This window comes from Acomys minous (assembly GCF_964271855.1).
Source record: "Acomys minous genome assembly, chromosome: 5".
NCBI lineage: Eukaryota > Metazoa > Chordata > Mammalia > Rodentia > Muridae > Acomys > Acomys minous.
The window spans coordinates 84,120,829-84,143,468 of record NC_140494.1 but is presented as its reverse complement, the minus strand read 5'-3'; the positions used below and the strand labels follow the sequence as shown (position 1 = coordinate 84,143,468).

General features: G+C 51.6%; 1 protein-coding gene and 1 long non-coding RNA gene across 10 annotated transcripts in view; one reads left to right on the top strand and one right to left on the bottom strand.

The window, feature by feature from the left end:
- The window catches only part of DNM2 (dynamin 2), an 88,993-nt gene that overhangs the window by 8,393 nt on the left and 57,960 nt on the right, over window positions 1-22,640 (bottom strand). For 3 of the 9 annotated variants that reach the window (XM_084784158.1, XM_084784153.1, XM_084784155.1), the window contains exons 8-16: window positions 21,873-22,008; window positions 20,345-20,412; window positions 19,680-19,818; window positions 17,098-17,184; window positions 13,054-13,124; window positions 9,466-9,517; window positions 8,629-8,640; window positions 5,004-5,117; window positions 616-725 (exon numbers count right to left, since the gene is read on the bottom strand). In XM_084784158.1, coding sequence (XP_084640284.1) covers window positions 616-725; window positions 5,004-5,117; window positions 8,629-8,640; window positions 9,466-9,517; window positions 13,054-13,124; window positions 17,098-17,184; window positions 19,680-19,818; window positions 20,345-20,412; window positions 21,873-22,008 — 789 coding nt within the window. Of the gene's footprint in view, window positions 1-615; window positions 726-5,003; window positions 5,118-8,628; window positions 8,641-9,465; window positions 9,518-13,053; window positions 13,125-17,097; window positions 17,185-18,048; window positions 18,188-19,679; window positions 19,819-20,344; window positions 20,413-21,872; window positions 22,009-22,640 lie in introns of all 9 variants that reach the window. The other 6 variants (XM_084784154.1, XM_084784161.1, XM_084784159.1 and 3 more) reach the window with 3 other exon arrangements.
- Window positions 13,886-14,647, top strand: LOC311598794. The gene is made up of 2 exons (XR_014779674.1): window positions 13,886-13,974; window positions 14,103-14,647. It is a non-coding gene; the product is annotated as an uncharacterized lncRNA (long non-coding RNA).

Here is a 22,640-nt window from a genome sequence, read left to right as displayed (position 1 = left end):
TCATTCTGTCTGTGAACTGGCTTAAGTTAACTGATGCAGGAGCCTCAGCGCAGCATGAGTGGCACCATGCACTCCGGCTCTTCCTTGGGAACTCTAAGCAAGGATTCTTCAATGGGGATTTTAGGCAGGTTCTCTACCACTGAGCTTCATCTCCTGGTGGCCATACATGAGGAGTGAGGCCAGGGCAAGTCAGCAAGTCAGCTGTGAGTATGTGCGTGTGTGCATGTGTATGCAGAGGCTTGAGGTGCACACCAGGTGCCTTCCTCACTTTCTGTGTACCTCACTCGCTGCTGCACTGGCCTGACGCTTGCAGATGTGGCTAGCTAGCTGGCGGGTCAGTGACCACCGGGGGTCCTCCTGTTTCTACCTGCTCGGCAGCATGGCAAGTCTTCTTCTTGTAGGTGTGTGTGGGAGGGTGGGACTGAGGTCCTCATGCTATTTCATCCACTTTCACCTGCACCCATGGTGCTCTCTGCCCTTACCCCCACTACACAGAAACACCCTGGGAGTGTTTTCAATTTCACTCCCTTTCTAGAATATGGGATCCTGGGGCAGGGACTCAAGAGTGAGGGCTCAGAGTTCTGTGGAAGGCTGTGAAGATGGCAGGCTCCTCACCTCTGCTCTGTGTTGAAGATGGCGAACACGTGCTTGTTGGACATGAAGCCCTTCTCTACATCGCGGATTTTGAGGTTGTCCAGCGGCAGCATGTACTTCTTCTCTTTCTCCTGAGGAGAGAGCGCAGAGGCTCACCTGGGCTGCCAGGGCAGAGCCAGCAAAACCCCGACAGCTAGTGCCAGCCAACACCTGGCACTTGGTGTGCTGAGAGCTGTTACCCCCTTGTTCACGTGAATGTTCCCTCAAACTCCAGGTCTCCTACCCCTGAACTTTTGTATGTTCAAGGCCTCTGTCCAGAACGCTCCCATCCCAACACCCTATCCTGTCCCCTGCTGGCCTTCCTAAACAGAAGGTACCTCAGGCTGACCCTCATCCTACCCTACTACAGACACTGTGCCTGATGACCTAGATGACTGCCTGTCACCCTGCTGATCCAGCAGTTCCCAGACAGAAAGCCTGCCATCTTGTTTTTCATTCAGAGAACACCTATGCCATGGGTGCTCAGCCCTAACCTCATGTGTAATGTGACCACTCGGCATGCTCAGGTGGTCCTCCCCACTATCTGGTTCACACCACCGAATTATGGTGACAATGTACTCACAGGGAGGGGGACTAAAGCACACAAGGCCATTGCAGACGCCACAACTGGGAAGCTGATTTCCCGGGCGCCAATGGCACACAGTGTCAGTGGCTTTGTGCATGCCAGGCAGTCCTCTTTTTTTCTTGAAACTCCAATCTGCCTCAGCCTCCCAAGTAGCTGCAATGATAGGCCTGTGCCACTTGGTCTGTTATGTCTGCTCAGAGTAGGAAGCTGTCTGCCTAGGGGCACAGAGCAGGGCCATTGTGAAACCTAAGTATGGCTGTAGACAAAGAGTCAGCTCTCTGGGGATTCTCCGCACCGTATAGACTTTTATTTTATTTTTTTAAAAACAAAATCTCAAGCGGGAAGAGTTGGCTCAGTGGTTAAGAGCACTGTCTGCTCTTCCAAAGGTCCTGGGTTCAATTCCCAGTACCCACATGGCAGCTCACAACTGTCTGTAGCTCCAAGATCTGACACCCTCACGCCAATGAACATAAATAAAAATTAAATAAAAAAATATTTAAAAAAAATCTCATATATCCCAGGCTAGCATCCAATTCCCTATACAGCTGAAGATGATCTTGAATTTCTGGTCCTCCTGCATCTGCCTGACAAGTTCTGTAATGAATTAACAGGCTGCCCACGAATCACACCCAGTTATGCAGTACTGGGATGGAACCCGGGGCTCTGTGCATGCCAGGCAAAAGCTCTAACAACCGCGGCCTAGACTCCGTCCCTCACCTGGACATTTTCTCTGTTTTTGCAGTGTACACATATGTTGGGGGAGGGGGGGACATCCATTTCCTTGAGACAGGGTCTCTCATTAACCCTGGAGCCAGGCTGGTGGCCAGTGAGCCCTAGCCATCCTCCAAATCTGCCCATTACACTGCTGGGGTTACAGGCACCCACAGCCTTTTCACGGGTGTTGGGGATGTGAACTCAGGTCCCATGATGCAGTGTAAGTCCTCCTGCCCACAGTGCTATCTCCCCAGGTGTAACCTACACATCTTTCATGACTCTTCCGGATGGTTCTGGGCACTGCACTATCACAAAGCCCTAGAAAGAAGCCTTCTGGAATATCTCCTCTGAATTCATCAGCAGTGATAGTTCTGAACAGGAGAGTAGGGCCAGCCCAAGCACTGTGAGTGCCCTCTGCATTAGACACGGCTGCCTTTCTAGGCTGTGTGCCATGGGACATGCTGCTGCTTCTCTCTATGCCCCTGTCCCCCCTGCTGAGGAGGGGGGAGACTCAGCCTTGGGGAGGGTGGCACAGCTGGGGCTGAAGCTTTCCTCTTATTGCTCTCACTGGCTTCCGGTCAGCCTCACCGGGTCTCACTGCCTGAGTGGAGCACAGATGGAGAGGCTGTGGTTGTGGAGGGTGAAACGCTGGCACTTACACGTTACATGCTGAGAGCCCCAACCAGAAAGAGCGGCCCTCAAGTCTGTCTGGTTATAAAAAACAAAGCTGCAGGGCTGGAGAGATGGCTCAGAGGTTAGGAGCACTGTCTATTTTTCCAAGGGTCTTGAGTTCAAATCCCAGCAACCACATGGTGACTCACAACCACCCATGAGATCTGGTGCCCTCTTCTGACATGCCGGTACACATGAGGGCAGAACAATGTATAAATAAATAAATAAATCTTGAAAAGAAAGAAAGAAAGAAACAAACAAACAAAGCTGGAAATTTGGGAGGGGGTCCTTAAAGGAGCTTCTGTTTCCTGAGAGGGGAGGTTCCCAGAAGGAACTCTATGGCCTGCACTCTATGGTGTCATGAGACAGGAAGCTTCCAGCCAGCAGGCCTGGGCCAAGTAACTGAGTCACAGACATTCAGGCTTGCCACATCTGGAACTGTTTATATGTGATTCTGCCCAGGATTGGGCAGCTGCTGTCTCACTCATGCGTACGAACAGGCGCATGCGCTTGCTCTCAGAGTGCACAATTACACAGGGACCTCCTTCTGCAGCATGGGCCACTGACCGAAACCCTCCTCCAGCCTGCTTTCAGATTTCCTGAAAACTCCAACTTTCTCCAGATGTGAGCCAGTCATCCTGGCCTTGCCACGTCAGAAGAGCCCAGGGTGCATGGATGAATGGAGGATCCTGGGAGAATCAGAGGGTCCCAGCCTGCATGGTGACCACTCTGAGGGACACAACAGCCATCCCCGCCATCCCAGTGTTCAGACTACCTGTTCAGGAGGCTATAATATGTACAGTAGTCTGCACATTGGTTAGGCTGGGCTTGGGCCGGCAGCAGCAGTGAACAGACCACCTAAGGTGAGTGCTTCTCCATGCTGCTGCCTCCATTGGGTAGAGACACCCAGGGAATATTCTAGAAGGAGGAGGAGGGTGGGGAGGGTAGCCCCAGGACTGAGAGAGCCCTGGGGTTGGGGAGGGATATCCTCAGCTGAACTAGGCCTTTCTCTTTGCTTTCAATTGGCACTGTTTCCTACTTGTTTATTTCTAAAATAAAGAGAAAGAGCCTTATGGTCTTTATTGAAGGCTTGCTTACAAAAGTGGTCTGGTTCTCAGAGATGGCTGCTACCTGTGATGCTGAGGGCCCCTTCCACGGCCCTTAAAGGTGTCAGGGTCCCCATTGCCCTTCATGCTCAGCCTGCTTCATCTTTGGCACATACAGACTCTTTTCATTACTCTTGCTGGTGGGATAGCCCTATTACAGGGCTTGTCTACAGTGAGGCCCAAATGCTTGCTTTCTGTCCCCAGATGAGGAGCAAATGGAACAGTCTTTCCCAATACAAAGGAGAGAATCTCTCCCGTGCCCCCATCTCTTTGGAGACAGGGTTTTTCTGTGTAGCTCTGGCTGTCCTAGACTCGCTTTGTAGACCAGGCTGGCCTTGAACTCAGTGATCTACCTGCCTCTGCCTAGGATTAAAGGCACGAGCCACCACATCCAGCCAGGGAAAGAAGCTCTTAACTTGTCTGCTAGGCCCAGCGCTGGGTCTCTTTGCAATGGCCTACCCATCACAGGACCCCGGAAACAAACAAACACACACACACACACACACACACACACACACACACACACACACATGCTGGGAATCTGGCCCTGTGCAAGGCCTGGGACTAGGATGCCCCCTCAGCTCCCATACAATGGTAGGGAACTCAGGCCAGGGTCCATTCTTCAGTTTTATATAGTCTAAGCTGCCCATGAGCTAGCTCTACGTACTGCAAGATGGCCAGGAGCTCCTGAGTGCTGGCATCACAGGCATGTACCACCATGCCTTGCTTATATGATGCCAAGTAGGGATAGAACCTAAGGCTTCACCTATGCTAAACTACACCACCACACCCCATTTCTTCATTATTTGTGTGTAGGTGTAAGGACATTTGTGTGTGTAGTTGCATACACATGTATGTGCATGTGAAGGCCAGAGAACCACTTCGGGTGTCATTTCTCAGGTGCCACCTTCTGGCTTTTTGAGACAGGCCTCCCATTTGCCTGGTACTTCAATCAAGGGGGAAGCCTAGCTGGCCAGCAGCTGTGTGTGCCTTGCCTTTTGGGAACATGAGCACACAGGTTCTGGGATTAGAATCAGGTCTCCTGCACTTTACCAGTTGAGACCCTTGTTTGAGATGGGCACTTCTGTGTAACCTAGACAGGTCTGGAACTTACCACATAGCCCAGGCTGCCTATATTTCCCCCTGGTGCTGAGATCCCAGCATGTCACCATGCCTGACTCTAACTTTCTCAAGTGACTGAGGGAATGAATGAGTGCTGGCCAGGGGGGATTGGTTTGGGGATCACCTTCCTCTCCTATCTCACCAGGCCACCCGTGTGCCCGACAGCTTACCTCCTCATCCTTGTACCAAGACAGTGACTCAGCTGTCAGCACGAACCAGTACTCCTTGGAGCCACCCTTCATCAAGCTGATGTTGTTGATGGTCAGCCAGCCCCTGCGGATCACCTGGTGGGGAGGACTCGGCTTAGCAGGGCGGACAGCCCTGTGCCCCACCCACTTCCTCCCCCCTGCAGGAGAGAAGCCTGGTGTGTGGCAGGAATACCTCCACCCCAAGCTAGGATCCTAGCTCCATGTCGACCCAAGCATTCGCAGCTGGGGATCAGACAGGGAGCCAGAGCACATGTGGGGATGGATGGAGATACAATCAGACAGATCTCTAGCCCAAGGATGAGCTGACCCCTATAGCTGAGTCCCTCTGTGGTTACAGTGAGTGACGTGGCTTGCAAGGGGCTTAGGCCAGGAGGCTGGGGCTAGGGGTAGGACACTAAGGAACTGCTCTTCTTTGGGTCAGACAAGGTAAGCAGAAACACCTCACTGGAGGACCCACAGCATGTGATAGCTGTCACTTCTTTCATGGGACTGACCCAAAAAGGTAGCTCATTCACATAAGCGCTTCTGTGAGTAGGTGACCAGTGTTATGGAGACATTTCCACCCAGAGGGCTGGGGACAAAGAGAGAGCCCAGAGGACCACTTCAGAGACCCTGAAGGGGGCAACAGAGTGGGACTGTGTTTCAGCTAGCTAGAAGCCCAGTGAGTGCACTTTTCTTTTTTTAAGTATTTATTTATTTTTATGTTATGTGCATTGGTGTTTTGACTGCATGTATGTCTGTGTGACGGTGTCAGATCCCCTAGAACAGGAGTTACAGACAGTTGTGAGCTGCCATGTGGGTGCTGGGAATGGAACCTGGGTCCTGTAGAAGAGCAGTCAATGTTCTTAACCTCTGAGCATGCATGACAACTCACTGTCTAGACTGGGAGACACTCCATGGAAAGGGCTTGTTGGACCATAGCTGCCATCTGAGTAAGGGACAGAAGCCAGGTCAGCCTGGGGACTCACCTGACTGTTAGGCGCGGGCAGACTGGGGGGGGGGTCACGTTTTCATATTCTCATGATCCCTGGGACATGGAGGCACATGGAGACCTGAGCCCCCCACCCCCTGACCTGGGGACTCTGGGGACAGCAGGAAGCAGGCAGAGGTGGCAACAGGGACGCCTGGGACTAAGACAGCAACAGATGGCTAGGCTGCAGAGAATGTGCTGTCGACAGCTGTGGACAGCTGAGGAGGTCGGTGTTGGGTCCCCAGAGAGGATGGGGCAGAAGAACCCAAACCAGGATCTCCCGGGCCCAGGCTGGGACATGGATTTGAGGTCTCCTTGTCCTGTTTGGCTCCAGAACTGGCAAACCTAAGCAGGGCCCTTGTCTACCTACTCTGCTATATAGCAGGTGCACGTGGGCTCCAAGCTACAGGCCATGAGGGCCATAGCAGCCTCTGAAGGTTCAGGAGTCCCTGCAGCCCACGAAAGACCCTTCTCGGGTCAGGAACAACATGAGCTGCTACTTGACACCCCTCATGAAAGCCGAGGGTACAGATTTCCCCCTCCCTGGGATGTCAAGAGACCTTCAGGCCCCTAGAGATGCCTGGAGCCCAGGGAGGGCATGAAATCCATGTAAACACTGACTCATACAGACTCATTCCAAAATGGTCTGGGCTCAGCTCTGGAGGTTTTCAGCATTCAGAAACACCCCTGATCCCAGGCTACCTAGGCTGGCTGGTGAGGTTGGTAAGGCTGACTAATTCTGGGAGATCACCCAGCCTGAGGTGAGTGGGATCCTGTGGCTGTGTTCTGTCCTGCCAGAGATGGGTGGAAGGTTCCTTTCAGTTAAGTCTTAGCCCGGTAGCCTAAGAGCTTATTGGGCTTTGACTCAGTCACCTCATGTCAACCAAGGGAGAGAAACTTGGGCCCAAGCTGCCACTGTACCCCAAGAAGAGTAATCCCACATGGTGGGGTCTCTGTACTATTGTGTAACAGCTCTCACTCTGTCCCACCAAGCTGCCTCCACTATGGCACATGGGCTGACAAGAGGCCCCAAGGCACCCTTCCCGTCCAGCCCCCTGCCTATGTGGACACCCCAGTGCAGTCTGATACGACATCCCTGCCCTCTGAGTATAGACACAGATTGATCCTAGGGAAGAGTAAAGAATGTGCCTCCTTATCTCCAAGGCAGACTGTGAGAACCTAGGGTCACAGCCTCAGGGACGTGGGGTGAGGAGGTGTGGCAACAGGAAAGGCAGCTAGGGTTTCCATTTCTGGGGTGCACAGTGACAGGCATGCAGGCACACAGAAGAGAGAGGGCCCATCCCAGTGGCTTGGGCAGCAAGCGGCAGCAAGGTGAGCTCAGCAGGAGCCATGATGGTGAAGATCACTTGGAAAAGCAAGTATGTCTTGGGTACCCATAGGCTATGACCAGCCATGCACATGGCTTTGTGGCCAGGAGCAGCAGCCATCTGGGCAGGACCTGCTGGGCTGGCTCCAAGCCTGAGGCTGACCTAGTCCCAGGCCTGCCCTAACCCTGGCCCATCAAACTCCTGCCACCAGCACAGACCTGGCTCCACCTTTGCAAAGGCTCCAAACACCAAGAATATCTCTGCAGAGGACTGTGGTGGCAGCAGAAGAATATTCTGGAGAAAGGGGCCTGCCAGGCCTAGGGGCCAAGCTGCTTGCAAGGAGCACCTCCACCTAGACTCAGCTTTCAGCGGGGGTGGGGTGGGGTGGGGCTCGTACCCCTCTGACGACGCAGGTCCCAGCCCGTGTGAAGGAAGATGAGTTACCCACAGTTAGGATGGCAAATACGATACACACCAGCTGATGGTTGGGAGCTGCCCAGGACTATGGCAACAGTTCTGAGCAGCAGAAAAAGGTCCTGGAATCAATCAGAGATGTCTGTCCTGGGCAGTGGATAAGAAAAGTGGGAGAGTGGAACTGAACATCCACACTAATCATCCTATCTGTCATGGGGCAACCTGATTATTCATGCCCATCGTAAGGGGTAGGATATCACACGGAAAATTTTAAGGAAAAAAAAAAAAACTAGTCAACCACAACAGATACAGAATGGGGAGTTGATGGCCTGCATATTAAGAATGCCATGATAGATTAGCAATGTCTGCCCTAGGCTCACTGTGGAGGAAAAAATCACAGGACAGAGTGAGGCATCATTTAGTAATAATGTCTGCCACAGGCATAGAAACACAACTTTCTCCATGTGGTAACACATGATCTGGTCAGTCAGTGGTGTCTACATAGAAGGGAGGAAGGGTAAGGGCAGGCATCAGCAAGAATGAACTCCAGCAGGACCTGAGCACAAGCTTCCATCTCCAGGAAGCTGAGGGGGACGGAGGCAATGTGTGAAGAGCGTATGTGCCATCTCTGAACTACAGGACTCCAGGAAAACCTGCTAGGAACCAGCAAGAGGGGTGTGCCTCCCAGAAAGGGGCAATCAGGTTAGTATTTTTTTTAAGAGCAACAGATACCCAGGACAAGAGGTCCTGTGACAGCAGTGACATGTGGCTCCCAGGTTAGTTCAAGTTTTAGTTTTTTGAGTAGAGGGTGAAGGGCAGGCCTCCTTTACTACTAAGTTCTCTAAGTTAGCTACCACACTAAGCAGGTACTTACCAAGATCTCTCCCTTTGAGAATGTAAAGTTAGGGTTGTGGGTCAATCAAAGAAGAATAGGAGGAGGAATGGAAGGGACGTGAAGGGACGGAGAAAAAGCAGGAAAAAGCACAAAGACAAGAGAAAGAAGAGCAGAGGAATAAAAAACAGCAAAAGAAAAAAATTACATGCTATTAATTATATTCACGGTGTTAATATTTAATTCATTATCTTCTTCAAAACAAAAAAAGCAACAACTTATGTACTACCTATGGCAAGCACAAAAGAAACTCAAAATCATGCATTTGTTACATTTCTCCCCAATCTGGCTCTAAATCGTGCAAGATACAACAGCACAGCACCCCACCCTCACCCAAGCCTGACATGGGAAGGGAATTGGGGGACAGTGGCAGAAACTGGATAGAAAAAAAAGCTCAACTAGACATATAACACTGCATTTATGAATCCATTCATAAATATGCAACGCCTCGGAAGCTGAGGTAGGATGTAAAGGAGGCCTGGGGGTGCTCCCGGTGCGGGGTACGGAATCAAACCACCTCCATCTTCCCTGAGCTGCCTGTGGCCCCTCCCATGGCTTCTCCTACACCTTGGGGTGATTGTTACACATCCCCTGCTTTGAGGGTCAAGCTCTAACTGTCACCTTAGATGTCAAATGAGACCTTAGGGTGTTTGGGATTTGCCCCTAGGCCCTGTGGAAGCCATGGTCCTAACAGCTATGTAGCCCAGAGGCTGGCAGAACGAGTGGCCTGGTACTAAGGTGTCAGTTCCCAAATCACAGGGTGTAACGGGCTCAGTGTGCTCTTGTCCTCAGGAGTGACAGCTGAGGCTGGGGAGCTACCTGATTGGGTATGGCCCTCTTCTTGTTCAGCTGCGTGCTCCTCTGCTGGGCACTGTAACAGAAGCAGAGAAGACACATTCAGATGAGATGTGGGAGGAGGTGAAGAGGCCCTGGGGGCCCAGGCTGGGGTTCTCTCCCTAGGGGCCCACAGACCCGCTAAGGGCAGAGACAAGGACATGGCCCTACAAGCGGAGAACAGCCAGAGCACAGGATACAAGAGCAACACGTCTGACTGACCCTGGCTTCTAGAGCCTGCTCCCAGCCACTCTGGAAGCACCAGCCATGGCCCACAAGCCACTGGAAGTCAGAGCTTCAAAGAAGAAGTGCAAGAAGCAAGGGAATGGGACAGGGAGCTGGTTCCAGGGACCGGAACACACCACCCCTGGGCCTTCTCTGTTCTCTTCCCACCCCTGAGCCTTCAGCAGCCTGGAAGTGGCTCTCATGGCCAGCCCTCCTAGTTCTGGGCGTAGGGCTGGCTAGAGGAACCCGACTCAAGCCAGAGCCCACCCAAGCCCATTGCGGGAGGTTTCTGCATGTCTCCTCAACAGCCACACTCCCCACCCTCACCGTTTCAAGGGGGATGCAGCAGACCAAAACAAGGCCTCATGCATGCTGGGCTAGCTCTTCCTGACAGAACCATAGCAATTCTAGCTCCCACCCAATTCCCTCCCCCCAGCTATGTAACCCTGGCTGTTCTGGATCTTACCATGTAGACAAAGTTGGCCAGTATCTCATAAGAGATCCGCCTACCTCAACCACCCAAGTGCTGGGATTGTGCACTATCAGCTTTATAATCTGCTTTGAGATAGGGCCTCAAATAGCTCAGGCTGGCCTCAAGCTCTATCTATGTGTAGCCCAGGATAACCTTAACTCCTGATCCTATTTCCTTCAGCGACTGAGTGCCTCCATACCTGGCTTATGAGGTGCTGGGGATGGAATGCAGGGCTTTGTGTATGCCACGCCAGGCAAGCACTCTGCACCCAGTGCCTCTAGGCAGGCCACTCCATCTCCCTGAAGCTACTTACCGCTGTGTCACTGGTTTTCATGTATGCTCTGTTGTAACAATTCCACAGCCACCTGAAAACAACTGTGACCTCCCATTTCTCTATTATATTCTCTTCTTTTAAAAAAGCGTGTGGGTGTCTGCATGAGTTTATGGGCATCACGTAAGTGCAGGTATGCCTGGAGGCCAGCGGGCACTGGGATCCCTGGAGTGGCAGGTGGTTGTGAGGCACCTGATGCGGGCCCTCTGCAGAAGCAGCCAGTGCACTTAACTACTTTGTCTCCAGCCTCATTTTACTGCTCTAGCGGGGAGCTGCAGAAGGACGCTAGTAACAACACAGCTTGGCTTCATTACTCACTGGCTGCTCTGAGGTTCTGCCTATAGTTCAAACCATCCGAGTCTCAACTGGGAGTTATGTGAGAATTCAGATCAGTAACCCCAGCAAGTGGAAGCTACGGCTGGAGGAGCATGAGTCTGAGCCTAGCCTGGGCTACCTAATGAGTTCAAGTGGCCTACACAAGGACAGTGGTCAGCTGCTAGACAAGCAGTGTATTGGAGGACATGGGCACTTTACTCTAGATGGGTAAGGGCTCCAAACCTAAGAACTGATGTAGAATTCCACGCAGCATTGTCCCAGGGCTTGCTATATTTATTTATAGCAATAGGGAGAGTCTCCTTTGGTCTTGGCTGGCTTCTAACTCAGATGTACAGCTGAGGATGACATTCAACCAATCATCCTGCCTCCACTTCCCTTGGGGTGGGATGACAGGTGTGTGCTATCGTGTCCCCTTGATTTGGTGCGAGACTTCATGCATGCTAAGCAAGTGATCTATCAACCACACCACATCCCTCTTAGGGCTTTTCCTTTGCCTCCTGTCTGTCATGATCCATAATGAAAGAGGTAAGACTAAGCTAAGCCATCACTTACAGTACAGTGACAAGGGCCCAGATGTGCTACATCAGTGTTTTGTGGCTCCCTCAAACAGCAGCATGGTGATGCCTATCCTTGGCCCTAACCAGTGACTTTGGGGACCTCAGCAGGGAACCTAAATTCTTCTCCTCAGGCTACAGGGTCCTCCTGGCAAGGGCGTGGCCATCAGTTACTGTTTCTATCCTGTCTTATTGGCTGGTGGTCCTGCCTCTTGGTCCAGTTGTCTGTAGTCCCCTGCCTGACACTGTTGTCATGACTTCTTTGGGGAGTTTCATCCCTCATGCTTTTTGCTACTGTCCTCAATTACCCACTCACGCCCCGGTCTGTGTGCCCTTCATGGGCAGGCACTATGGTGTCTTACCCATTGTCCTCTTCACAAGGCAAGGCCTGGCTGGGCCCCTGGCTGAGAGAGTGGCTGATGTAATTCAGGGGCTTCTGGAACATCCCCCACAGGACTGAGGCTCCCCAAGGAGGGTACCCCGGGTCACACACCAGGAAAAAAGGCACACAGCAGGCAATACCCACCCTGTGACCAGCTCCTCAGTATAGTAACAGCTGGGTAAGTGGGAAGGCCCCGGAATCCAGAGAGAAAGAAGTGGAGTGGTCAAAGGAAAAACAGGAGAGATTGTGAGAAGGAACTGTGGATCAAGTGTGAGAAGCAGAGACACTGAGGTGAGGAGACTGGCAGCAACCACTCGGGGTCACTCCACTGTCCATGCATGGCTGGGAGAGCAGGATGTAAAGAGGCTGCCTTCCCCAGCCCCTAGCTGCAGACCGCCCCAGGGGAGAAGTGACCCACTAGGACCCTGTGCTCCTGTGCTCAGGGAGGGGCTTCTGATCGCTCATCTGCCGGTGTCCCCGAGAACAGATGCTTTATCAGCTCTGTCCAGAGCACCAACACGCAGAGGGCCTGGTGCCCAGCAGGCCTCCTCGCAGGATGTCTCCAGAACCCAAAGGTCAGGCCGCACAGCTACCCTTTGGACTTTCAGGAGCCCTGAGCAGACAGTGTCCTGTCTGTCTTTGCAGGCAGACCTGGCCTAGATCGTTAACTGCTCCACCAGAGAGTCTGGCATGAAAGTACACAAAGAAGACGGCTTCTGGTGTGTGGCAGTGTCCTAGTACCACAGCTAAGAGGACCTGCACGAGCTACCTGAACACCCCAGTGGCACCTGAGCGCTGACGGTTGACCCAGGACCAGATAGCACACTTGGCTTATGTGGTCTAACCCAGGGCCTCGTGCATGTTACAAGTGTGCTGACAATGGAGACACACCCCCAGCCCAAGGTTCTGGTTTTGAGTCTATAATGTAGATGTGGAAGGCAGAGCACGTGAGGTATCGTAACTGTGGAAACACCAGGGCTGGGACATATGTTGGCCCATGAAAAGCTCTGAGAAGTCTTGCAGGATGTAAACCCGGCTAGCCTCCCACTTCCCTGAGAATGACCACAAAACAAACACTTTGTCCCTGAGATGTCCATAGACAGCATGCTGGGTGAGGACATTGTGACTGAAGTCACAATTAGCCCAGAAAAGCATCAAAGCACACCCAAATGGCTCTCCCTTTGCCCAGCATCCCCACCAGGCAGGCAGATACTCGGGTCTTGGTGCTGAGGGTGGGGATAGGTGCTGCCCCGCGACACTGCTGTATACGTACTTGGCAAATCCAATGAAGTCTTCATGGTTTGTGTTGATGTAGGACTGCTCAATGTCGATCAGAAGAAGAATCTACAGGGAAGTAGTGTGGCTGTGAGTAAGAGAGTCTACAGAACAGATAGGAAGGCAACGAGCATAGTGCTCTATGTACACACACAGAGCAGAGGGCAGCAGGTACACTTGCTGCACACACACACACACACACACACACACACACACACACACAGAGCAGAGGGCAACAGGTACACTTGCTGCACACACACACACACACACACACACACACACACACAGAGCAGAGGGCAACAGGTACACTTGCTGCACACACACACACACACACACACACACACACACACACACAGAGCAGAGGGCAACAGGTACACTTGCTGCACACACACACACACACACACACACACACACACACACACACACACAGAGCAGAGGGCAGCAGGCACACTTGCTGCACACACACACACACAGAGCAGAGGGCAGCAGGCACACTTGCTGCACACACACACACACACAGCAGAGGGTGGCAGGCACACTTGCTGCACACACACACACACACACACAGAGCAGAGGGCAGCAGGTACACTTGCTGCACACACATACACACAAACACAGCAGAGGGCAGCAGGCACACTTGCTGCACACACATACACACACACACACACAGCAGAGGGCAGCAGGCACACTTGTGCACGCACATACACACACACACACAGCAGAGGGCAGCAGGCACACTTCCTGCACGCACATACACACACACACACAGCAGAGGGCAGCAGGCACACTTGTGTACGCACATACACACACACACACAGCAGAGGGCACATACACACAAACACAGCAGAGGGCAGCAGGCACACTTGCTGCACACACATACACATACACACACACACACACACACAGCAGAGGGCAGCAGGCACACTTGTGCACGCGTGCACGCACGCACGCACACAGCACATCCCAGAGGACAGCAGCCACATTTGCTGCAATCCCACAGCTCTCCCAGAAAGAAGCTCAGCAGGAAGGCTGAGTCACCAGGACAAGGGTAGATCTGCTGGTGTAGAGTCCCATAGGAAGCTTGGGCTAAGAGGACAGTACCTGGCAGCCCAGTGTGGTGGTCATGGGTACAGCCTTGAGGGCTGATCACCAGGACTTGTGTCCTCCTTTGGCCACTGACTTGCCTGTGACCTGGGGCCTAATGTTAGTAAGTTATGGAAGTAGATTTGGGTTCATTCTCTTCTTTCTTTTTCTCTTTTATTGGTACTGCTGGGGCTTGAGGTCAGGACTTATACATAGTATGCAAGCGCTCCACCAATTCATATGACTTCAGATTAGCCTTTGGGATCTCGTTAGTGCTACTTTCAAACTGAAGCATAAGCATGCATGCAAGCACACCCACATGAAAATATGTATATATATTGCATTGAACAAAGAAACAAACAGCCAGGTGTGGTGGCGCACGCCTTTAGTCCCAGGACTCAGGGAGGCGCAGGTGGGTCTCTGTGAGTTTGAGGCCAGCCTGGTCTATAAGACCAAGACAGCCAAGGCTACACAGAGAAACCTTGTCTAAAACAAAAACAAAAACAAAACAAACAAACAACAAAAACAAAACAAAACAAAAAACCAAAACCTACACAAACATTCACAGCTGCATTCTGAGTTCAAGCCAGCATGGGTGATGTGTGGCTCTGTTTTCCTTTTCTTTCCGAGACAGGGTCTCATTATGTATGTATTCCTGGCTGCCCTGTCTTTGCCTTCCAAGTGCTGGGATTAAACACAAAAGATATGCATTACCAAGCCTGGCTCATATGTGGCTCTGTTTACAAGCATATTAATGTAAAATTAAAAGTATGGCTGAGAGCTGGAGAGAGGGCTCAGTGGTTATAAGCATCTGTGCTTCCAAAGGACCCAGGTTCAGTTCAAGCTCCCACATGTGGCTCACACCTGTCAATAACTTTGGTTCCAGGGGAAATGATGCCCTCTTCTGGCCTCCACAGGACCTGACATCAATGTAGTACACATATATTACATGAAGACAAAATAGCCATTACCATATTTATTAATTTTTTTTCTATGTGGCCCTGTCTACACTGGAAGGTGCTCTATAGATCACTTGTTTCTGACTCGGAGATCCACCTACCTCTGCCTCCTGAGTACTGGGATTAAATTCATATACCACTATGCCCAGCTAGTAAATCTTAAAAAAGAAAAGAAAAAGTCGGGCAGGAGCTTTGGTCGAGTGGTGCGTGCAGATGGAGCTCAGCACCACACACACTAAAAGCTTAGTCACATTCGTAGGTGCTTCTGCATGTGTGCACCTGGGAAGGTTGCACTCTCCAAGCTAGCAGAGAAAGACACCTTCAGCTAGTCCATTGCCAGCCCCGTGACTGCCCTGTCTGCTGGTATTCGTCTGGTCCTAGTTTGCACAGGCTTAGGTTGCTCCATGAACAACATTGACTCAGGCAGCTTTCTACCCTAGTTCCCTTTAAGACCAGGCCAGGCTGTCTGGGCAGAGAAGCTTGGGTTCTTCAGAAGGTGTCCAGGGGTCTCAGGCCAGACACTCCCTGGCCAGTGTGCGTCTACGTCCTCAGTAATAAGCAAGACCTAGGAGGTTTTTGGGGGAGGGCTGGGTGCTGCATGCAGAGTCCCTGAAGCTGGCTCTGTAAGGCCTGAGCACTGTCACCCCACAGCTCTGATCTGAAGCCTGGAAGTGTCCACAGCAGGGCAGCATGCATGCTACAGCCTCAGGAGCGGGGCTGGAACCCCAGATGCTGTGTGCTGGAAGCGCTCTGCCCGTGTTTTATCTCAAGTCAGGCTTACTATGTAACCCAGTCTGTCTGGCCTGGAACTCTTCCTCATCCTGCTTCATCAACCTGTACTGTGATGACAGGCCTGCACACCAAAGCGCATCTCCCAGGCCAGGGGAGCCATGGGGTCACAGACAACAAGAGGCCCAGCGCTAAATGAAAACTCAGGACAAAGGAGCCAATTTCTTCACCATCAATGGTAAAGGTATGGCCAGGGAACTCTCACCACAGGAACAAGCAGACGCAATGCAAATACTTACAGTAGTTTAGATTTAAGCACCTGTAATCAGGCCCCATAATTGGATTTATTTATTTTACTTTATATACATGAGACCTGCATGTATGTCTGTTCACAATGTGCATGCCTAGTACTTGCAACATTAGAAGTTAGTATGGGATCCCCTGGAATTGGAGTTATGGGTGAGTGTGAGCTAATATGTGAGCACTGGGAACAAAACCCAGGGGTGCTAACCACAGAGCCACTGAGGCATCTCTCTAGCCCCACCCCTTAAAGGACTAATGAAAGCCCAGGGTATGGAAGGGGACAGCTGAGGGGGCTGCAAGGCTGCAGCTACTCCTCCAGAGACCCCCAGTACTCCTCCAGCAGGTAAGGGCAGCCCTAGAAAGGTACAGTATATTTACAGTAGAAAATGTCCCAGCAACGAGAAAGCCAACCAGTGCCACCACAGGTCACCCATGGACCCTACACATTGGGCCAGGGCTGGACAGAAATCAGAGTCACATGGTGTCTCCCCAGAGCACTGTGGGGAAGGGCCCTGGGTCTTTAGAAAAAGAACCAAGACTTAGCCACATCACAGAACAATCTAATCTGTGGCTGCATAAAGACATTGCTACAACCTGAACAACCGTGGTGGAAGACTGCTGCTCAACACATGCCAGGGAGGCCAGGATAGAGGCCGGGCAATGGGGATGGTGGAGTCATGGCCCCAGGCCTCAGAAGCATCTTTGGGGCTGCTGAGATGGCTCAGCAGGTGAAGATGCGTGCTTTGGAAACCTGGTGACCTAAGTTTTATCCCAGAACTTCTACATAAAGAAAGGAGAGAACCAACTCCTTAGAGATGCCTCTGGCCGCCACATGCATGCTGAGGAAAATACACTTGGAATAAATAATTGTAATTAAAAAACAAACAGGCAAAAACCTCACAGAACGAAACTCTCTATATTTGCTAGACATGAACTGAGGAAAAGAAAACAGTGAACCGGTACGATACCTGGTCCTTGGTTCTCCCTTCTCGTTCTCGGATGTAGGTCGTGACAATTCGCTCTGTCTCCTCTCGCAACCGGGGGTAGGAACTGAGCTGGGGGGCAAGTAGAAGAAGGGCTGAGCTGACAAGGTCTTCATAGTCAGACCAGAGAGAAACATAAACTGAGCGCAAGGATGAGACAGAGGGAAAGAAACGAGGGGCCACGAGGTCCCCACTCTGCTCTTGCCTCCCAGCTGCAGGAGCTGGGACACAGGGGCAGGCCAATCAGAAGCATGTGGAGTGAGGAAGGGGAGAGGGTGCCATGCATGCTGAGAGCCGGTTTGCAGAGCCAGCAATCAGAGGTGGAAAGTGGTAGAGAAAGTGAGTGACATGCTTTTGCCACCCAGGTGCCAGACATCCCCCTCCCGCCCAGGACTAGGTGAAGGCAGGACAAACGCTCTCACTGAGCGTTCAAATGAGCATGGTGCCCTGCTCCTGGATAACAGGGGCAGCATCTGGGTCATCGAGCTCAGGGAACCCTTTGCTGGAACCTGTACCCTGATCATTGGGAATTTGGCCCCCTCCTTTTTATCCAGGTGACCTGAGCCACACATTTTGGGGAGCCACACCTTCCCCAGTGGGGAGAGATGCTACTAAATGCACCCGTTCACAGGGACACACCATGGACACGGTAGTGACAAAGGATGAGAACTAGCAGTGGGAACTGTTTACAGTGTGCTCAGACATGTCCTCTGACATCGGACCCCAAAACTGACAAGGTGGGACGTGTGTGTGGTACACCTCCCCCATTCAGTCTACCATCCAGAGTTTGAGATGGCAGTTAGGATGGGTATGGGTGACCACTGTGCCCAGCAGGGATCCCCTCAAGGCAGGATTGCCCAGATGCTCAGGGCTAACACCAATGAAGAAATGATGAGGTGGGAACTGATGAGGGACAGGAGGACCAAGACCTGTTACCTTCTCAGCACACTTTTTAATGACCGTGGCTAGCTCCGACACCACCAGGTCAACACACTTCAAACTTGGCTCTTTGAGTTTTACAAGCTGTTTTTTCACGATGGCTTCAAAGGCCATGTCGGGGGTGAAGAGCCCCGTCCTGGGTCATGCGGAGGAGGGCGGGACGAGGTTGAGAGACACCCAGGGGTAGTGCAGGCCACACGCACAAATGCACACATAGAACGGGGGATGAAGAGAGAGAAAGAGAAGAAACGAGAATGAGCTGATTAGTGCATGCGCAGAAAAGCCTGCGCCCACATCTCTCTTGGAAGCTGCTGGGGATCAGCAAGGCCTGGGAGAGAACAGGCTGGCCTACAGCTCGAGGCTAAGTGCTACAGGACACTGTCATAGGTATATGAGGAGATCTCAAATCCTCGCATCTGTGACAATGGCCCCTAGGATGATAACCAGCAGCCACTCAGAGTTTTGGTTTTTGAAATGGTCTTGTAGCACAGGTAAGCCTCCAACTTAGCACAGGACTGAGGATGACCTTGAACTTCTTTTTTTTTTTTTTTTTTTTTTGAGACAGGGTCTCTCTGTGTAGCCTTGGCTGTCCTGGACTCACTTTGTAGACCAGGCCGGCCTCGACCTCACAGCAATCCGCCTGCCTCTGCCTCCCAAGTGGACCTTGAACTTCTGATCTTCCTACTTCCAACTCCTGAGTTCTGGGATCAAAGGTATGAGCCACCACATCTGATCTATATGATGCTAAGGATGGAACCCCGAGCTTCGTGCAAGCCAGGCAAGCACCCTACAAACTCACCCTAACCCCAGCCCTTGCTTGGCTGGTCTTTTTTTTTTTTTTTTGCTCTGTTTCCAACTGGAGAAGCTGAGGAAGCAAATATTCCAGTAGAACAGGCAGCTTAAGCAGAAGTTCTTTGCCACTTCAGAGAGCTGGGAATGTCAAGGTCGTACAAGCAGACGCCCCCCCACCCCTTCCTTCCCTCAAGCTTCCAGCTGCTTGGCCGGAGCGTGCTGTCCTAGGACATAGCCCTCCTCCCAGAGGAGCCTGGTGGGTTGGGCTAAATGGAGACAGTGGCCCAAGAGGAGTGGGCCATAGGTCTTCATGACCAGGGAGACTGAGCATGGATTTACCTGGGATGGGGTGGGATAAACAAGGGCAGCATAGGGTGCAGCGAAAGCCAGAAGGGCCACTGTGGAGCCCAAGGAGCTCTGTGAAGTGGGCACTGAGCTCATTACGCCACCAGGGTCTATGTTCTTTCCAGTGCCGTGGGGACAGAGAAGTGACCCTCTCTAGAGTAGCCAGGCATTTGTCATTTGTTGAAGGGGACAAGGGAGCTTCAGAGGCTTTGGCCTCCAACAGCTGAAGTGGGGAGCCCTGATCTGCTTCCCTAGCAAGCAGCAAAGCAACACAGCCAGATGACACCCCATTCCACCATATGCATGCTGGGCTTGGTATCAGGGTCCCAGGAGGCCTGTCACCAGTCTAGCTGGTTTAAGAAGCCCAGCGCCCCCCACCCCCTCCTGAGTGGGTCCAGACTGACACATTCCCATGCCTGCAGGGTGTGTGGAAATGAGGTAGCCTGGGGCCTGATACCAAGCCTGTGGCGCCATGTCCGCGGATGCGGTACCTTGCTGGTGCACTGCCTAACTGTACTGATTAGCTCCTGGATAACCAAGTCCACGCATTTCAGACAGGGCTCTTTCAGCTTGACCACCTGCTTTTTCACAATGGCCTCGAACGCCAAGTCCGGCGTGAAGAGCCCAGTTCTAAAAACATCCAGACCCAGTGGGTAAGCGGGAGAGATAAGTCAGAGAGAAACAAAGGGCGTGGTCAGCCACTTTCTAAGCATGGCTAGGTCCCAGACAAGGAAGACTATCCCACCTCAGCTGGGGGCAGGAGTTACCTGAGAGTCCCGACTGAGGAGCCCTCAGGGGAACCCAAGGATCTTGGGTTGCTAGAGAATGGGGTAGACTTCACTGATTGCAATTAAGGAGGGGACCCCAAGAGGACCCACGATGATAAAGTTCCTTTGAAACCTTTCCACCCAACTGTTTCCACCCAACCTCTGGTCACTACAGACTGCACAGGGAATAAGGTCACACAAAGCTGTGTATTTATTATCCCAGGGGACACAAGTAGCCAAAAGACCCAGGACAGCCACAGAGCCAAAACACACACTGTACGTCCTGGAAGACTAAGATGTTTATACAGTACTGAGGACTACCCATGGACCTTCTAAAGGCCTCACTACCAGGAAGAGGAAGGGAACATGGGACTTCCCCTGGAACTTGCCTGACTCCATGGATGTTCTTAATAGCGTAGCTGATCTCTCGCCGTAGATCTTTCTCATCAAACTCCATCTGAGAAGAAACAAGCCAAACACATGGAGTGAAGTCTCAGGGTCTCCTCAGAGCATAGGCAGATTCTGAGATGGCTGCTTCTATTCATGACTACACTTCACAAAGCAGCTCAAAATGAAAACAACTGAGGGTCATAAAGATGGCTCAGTAAGTAAGAGTGCCTGCCACTGAGCCTGAGGACCTGAGTGCATCTAGGTATACTGCAGCCGTCTAGGGCTGTAGAGATGGCTCAGCAGTTAAGAGAACTGCCTGCTGCTGCAAAGGACCCAGGTTCAGGTCCCCAGCCCCCACACAGTGGCTCACAACTGTCCCCAACTTCAGTTCCATGGGATTTGGTGCCCTCTTGTGGCCACTGGGGGCAATTAGGCACATACGCTTAGGCAAAATACTAATAAACATAAACTCTTTCTAGTCAGCAGGCCTGGCCTAATGGTTACATTTCAGGCAAGTGGAGATCCCGTCTCAGAAAATAAAGCCAGAGCAGGGCTGCTGCCCTGCTGGCTGAGTGCTTACCAGCCATGCATGAAGCCCTGGGCTCCACCACAACTCAGAATAAACTGGATATGCTGATGCACACCTGTACTCCTAGCACAGAAGAGCCAGGTCACGATCATGCTGGACTACATAGAGAATTTGAGGCCAACTTAGGTTACAATGAGACCTTGCCTTAAAAAAAAGCGAGTAGTAGCAGGTGTATGCTTGTGTAGGTGTGCATGGAGGCAGAGGCAAGCCGACTTCTAGGTCTGAGGTCACCCTGGTCTACAGAACGATTTCCAGGAGAACTAGGACTACACAGAGAAACTCTGTCTTGAAAAACAAACAAACAAACAAACAAAAAAGTGAGTGGGAACTGAAAAATGACCCTGGAGGTTGTTTTCTTATCTCCACACTGGCACGCACACCTATGAATGTGAGACAGCCACTGCCTCTAAGGACAAGGACACAAATACATAGCTAGAGTTACTTGTTTGTTTGACTGTTTCAGATTTTGATATAGAGTCTTATATAGGCCATGTAGTTTCAAGCTCAGTCTCTTCGTGCCTCAGCTTACAGAAGTCTGGAATTACTGGTACAAGGCCAGCATCATGCATCATTTTAAAAGTTACATTTGTATGTTATATGTGCAGGTGTGTAGCAGGGCCTGCGTTTCACGGAATGTGCCTGGAGGTCAAGCTCAGGTAGTTAGGCTGAGCAGAAGGTGCCTTCACCTACTGGGCTGTCCTGCTGGCCCTCAGGTACCGTAATTCCCCCATCAGTGGAAGAAACATGGATTTTCCTACTGTTCTGCCCAGAGCTTCTAAGCTGTAAGATCTGGGAAGACAGAGACCATGGGGACATGTCCTTCAGGCCAAGTCGGCTGGCAGCCGCATCCAGCATGATGCAGGAGCTCATGACATCGTGGTTTGGATGGAAGTTTAAGGCCAAGGCAGAGAGCAAGCCTGAGGTGTCTGAGCACCTACCTTTACCAGCTCAAAGGGAAAGCGCTCATGGAAGATACGGTTGATGCGGGCTCCCCCAGACAGCTCCAGTGTGTCTACTTGATCTCCAGAGCCTTCTATTCGCTTCTCAAAGTCCACTCCGAACTGCTGAACCATCCTTTGAGGACAGAAAGGACAAATGGTCAAGAGGTTTCTGTAGAACCCTGCAATTATATGAATTGTGGTAGCCTACGTTTTAAAAAAGGTTTAGGTTACATTTACTGGGGGACGGCATGCCACAATGTATGAGTAGGGTCAGAAGGCACTCATGGGAGTCAATTCTTTCCTTCTCTCATGTGGGTCTTTCTTGGGGTAGAACTTAGGGCATCAGTCTTGGCAGCCATCTTGCTAGCCCTGTGGCTAATTTTCTTGTCCCTCATGGTTTGTTGTTTCTGAAGACAGGGTCTTGCTGTGTAACCCCAGCTGGCCTTGAAGTAAGGACCCTTTTGCCTAGGCCTCCAATGTGCTCCTAGTACAACTTTGTATGCCACCCTGTTTGGCCATTTTTCTTTCCTTTTAAATATCCCTGTTTAACAGCCAATGTATGCATGTTTTTTAAAATGAGCAAAACAGCACAGCTCCTTCAAGCAGCTTGACACCATTCTCGAGGACTCTATAGATCCATTATTCCTCCCTATCTAGATGGAATTTTGAGGTCCCAGCTATGCAGCCCCTCCCCAGGGCTCAACCTGATTCATTGCACAGGTGAGTGTCAAGACAGCTGCTCCAGACAGGCAGGGGAGCACCTGT